The sequence below is a fragment of the Priapulus caudatus genome, unplaced genomic scaffold, assembly GCF_000485595.1.
Source record: "Priapulus caudatus unplaced genomic scaffold, Priapulus_caudatus-5.0.1 Scaffold2550, whole genome shotgun sequence".
Taxonomy (NCBI): Eukaryota; Metazoa; Priapulida; class Priapulimorpha; order Priapulimorphida; family Priapulidae; genus Priapulus; species Priapulus caudatus.
In genome coordinates this window covers 26,693-29,529 of record NW_014579611.1, presented here as the reverse complement: position 1 = coordinate 29,529, position 2,837 = coordinate 26,693, and the positions used below count along the sequence as shown (strand labels likewise).

General features: G+C 39.1%; 1 protein-coding gene across 1 annotated transcript in view; it reads left to right on the top strand.

Moving 5' to 3' along the window:
• Positions 1-1,507: 1,507 nt before the first annotated feature.
• LOC106818812 (neurogenic locus protein delta-like) overlaps positions 1,508-2,837 on the top strand; it is a gene marked incomplete at its 5' end in the record, with an annotated part of 5,263 nt that continues 3,933 nt past the window's right edge. The window contains 1 exon segment of the mRNA XM_014823486.1: positions 1,508-1,630. Within this exon segment, the coding sequence (XP_014678972.1) occupies positions 1,508-1,630 (123 nt within the window).

Below are 2,837 nucleotides of genomic sequence, written 5' to 3'. Positions count from 1 at the left end.
AGCTATGATACTTACATCCAGTAGAGATCTCCTCGTCACACAGGGTACCACCGAATTCAGCAGGACACACGCAGCGTTCCTCCTCCTCCTGTACCCTGCACACCCCGCCATTCTCACACACCAACTCACAACCTGCAACAGTGAGATATGAGTGTGATGTATCTTACGTGCGATATATAACTCTCACTATACATATTGTTTCACCGGTTTATATGCTGCTATATATAGTTACTGTGAGGTGCAAGTCTACCGTAAGTAATAATGGTTTATATGCTGCTATATATAGTTACTGTGAGGTGCAAGTCTACCGTAAGTAATAATGGTTTATATGCTGCTATATATAGTTACTGTGAGGTGTAAGTCTATTGTAAGTAATAATGGTTTATATGCTGCTATATATAGTTACTGTGAGATGTAAGTCTATTGTAAGTAATAATGGTTTATACGATGCTATATATAGTTACTGTGAGATGTAAGTCTATTGTAAGTAATAATGGTTTATATGCTGCTATATATAGTTACTGTGAGATGTAAGTCTACCGTAAGTAATAATGGTTTATATGCTAGCTGCTATATAGTTACTGTGAGATGTAAGTCTACCGTAAGTAATAATGGTTTATATGCTGCTATATATAGTTACTGTGAGATGTAAGTCTATTGTAAGTAATAATGGTTTATACGATGCTATATAGTAATACGGACATACATGACACTTTGTCTGTATTGCAGGCGTTCCTTGTGTATTGGTTCTCGTTCAATATATTATGCTCACATGTTTACTCGTTGATTAGTGCAAATGATTGTTCTAATGGCTTCTGAATTTGGGAAGTCGTGTATGTTGTGAATCTTTTATAATCACGTAATCTGTCACTGGTCTGATTTTTGTTAATTATGATGTTTAATTTCATTTTTTAACCCACCTGGCCGCATATACTTACTAAACACTTATTAATGTATACATACGTGATACATGTATTTATGAATGTACACTGTAAACGTAACTATATAGCGATGATGCATCATTATTACTTACGGTAGACTATATATATACTATATATAAGCTATGCTTGCTTGATTCAATAAGAGCAACTGCTTGTCCCTGTCCTGCTCATGAGCCAGGTTAGAAGTTTGTAAATGTGTACCGATATTTAGATTTCACAGCCTGGATTGGTACCCCAATGACACAACAGTCTATAACAAAGACATGGTTTCCAGTTTTTATGGCTGTTCGCTCTAGGGTTCACATGCTAAGGATATTATCAGGAGTCTATCAATAGATAGATAGTAGATCAATATTGATAGACTCCTGATATTATAACTATTATGTTTAAATTCTCTATTACGACATCTTTCACATGTGCGCTGTTCTAAGCAGAATGCTATTCTCATCGTTTAGAGTACCGTTACCAAACTCAGGATGCGCAAATCTACAACACTATGTGTAAATAAACGTGGAGGTATCCGTGGCCGGTTGGTGACATAGTTGTTGTTGATGTTTCATGTACAGGTCTCTGTAGTGACGAGTGCCATCGTAACGGTGGTACGTGCACTCAGGAGCTTGGCAGCAACCGATGGAACTGCCGCTGCAAGAAGGGACGGGACGGACCCAACTGTGAGGTGCAAGTCTACCGTAAGTAATAATGGTTTATATGCTGCTATATATAGTTACTGTGAGATGTAAGTCTATTGTAAGTAATAATGGTTTATATGCTGCTATATAGTTACTGTGAGATGTAAGTCTATTGTAAGTAATAATGGTTTATATGCTGCTATATATAGTTACTGTGAGATGTAAGTCTACCGTAAGTAATAATGGTTTATATGCTGCTATATAGTTACTGTGAGATGTAATAATAGCAAAGCAAGCATAGCTTATAATTATATAGTATATATATAATAGCAAAGCAAGCATAGCTTATATATAGTATATATATAATAGCAAAGCAAGCATAGCTAATTACTAATAAAGTAACACATTCTTTAAACTATGTGCGTATCGATACTTAATTCTACCAAACCTAAGCTAAGACAAGGTTTTCAGCTCTTACCGTCGTTCGCCCTACGAGTTTACACACTCTCGATAATGCATACTGAAAAAAAAGTACGAATAAAAAGGCAATCGCACCTGTGCTCAGGAGCGGACGTTCTGTGGGCAACGGCACCTTCACGACTGTTCCTGTTCCTGTTCCTGGTCCTGTTCCGGTGGCCGTACTGGCCCGTGTAGAGGAGGCTGATGTGACGGTAGGCCGGGTAGGGGGCGCTGTGCTGCTGGGTTCTACCTCCACCGGTCGGCCAGGCACACATTCTGACTCAAACGACTGCGAAGAAGAAAACAACGGAAACTTTATGACAGGATCCTAGAATGCGCGAAATGGGAAGCAAAGAAACGGCTTGTTTCGTAGAGTTATTAGACTGTGTACTGTTAGCGCACCCCAACCACAACCCCAACCCTAACCTTAATAGTTTTTTTTGTAGAGTTATTGCACGTTCTCACGCTCACCATATCATATACCGAGGATTTATAATCGCACACGAATCGCCAAACAACCATCGTCAGTATGGTTACGGCCTGCATCAAGATTGTGTATTGTTCGACCGGGGCCCGTTGCCAGAAACATCACAAGCACTTACGAAGTATTACATGTCTTAACCTTTTAAATAAAACATTGTGCATGACTCATAATATTTAACACTCATGTCATAGTTTCTAACATAGTTAAACAACGTATTTTACGAGTGAGTTAATCGTAAACTATCTGCGTTTCTGACGACGGGGCGCTCCCTGCATGGCAACGATCGCTGGCTCGTGGCAACGATCGTACGTACCGCGGGGAACG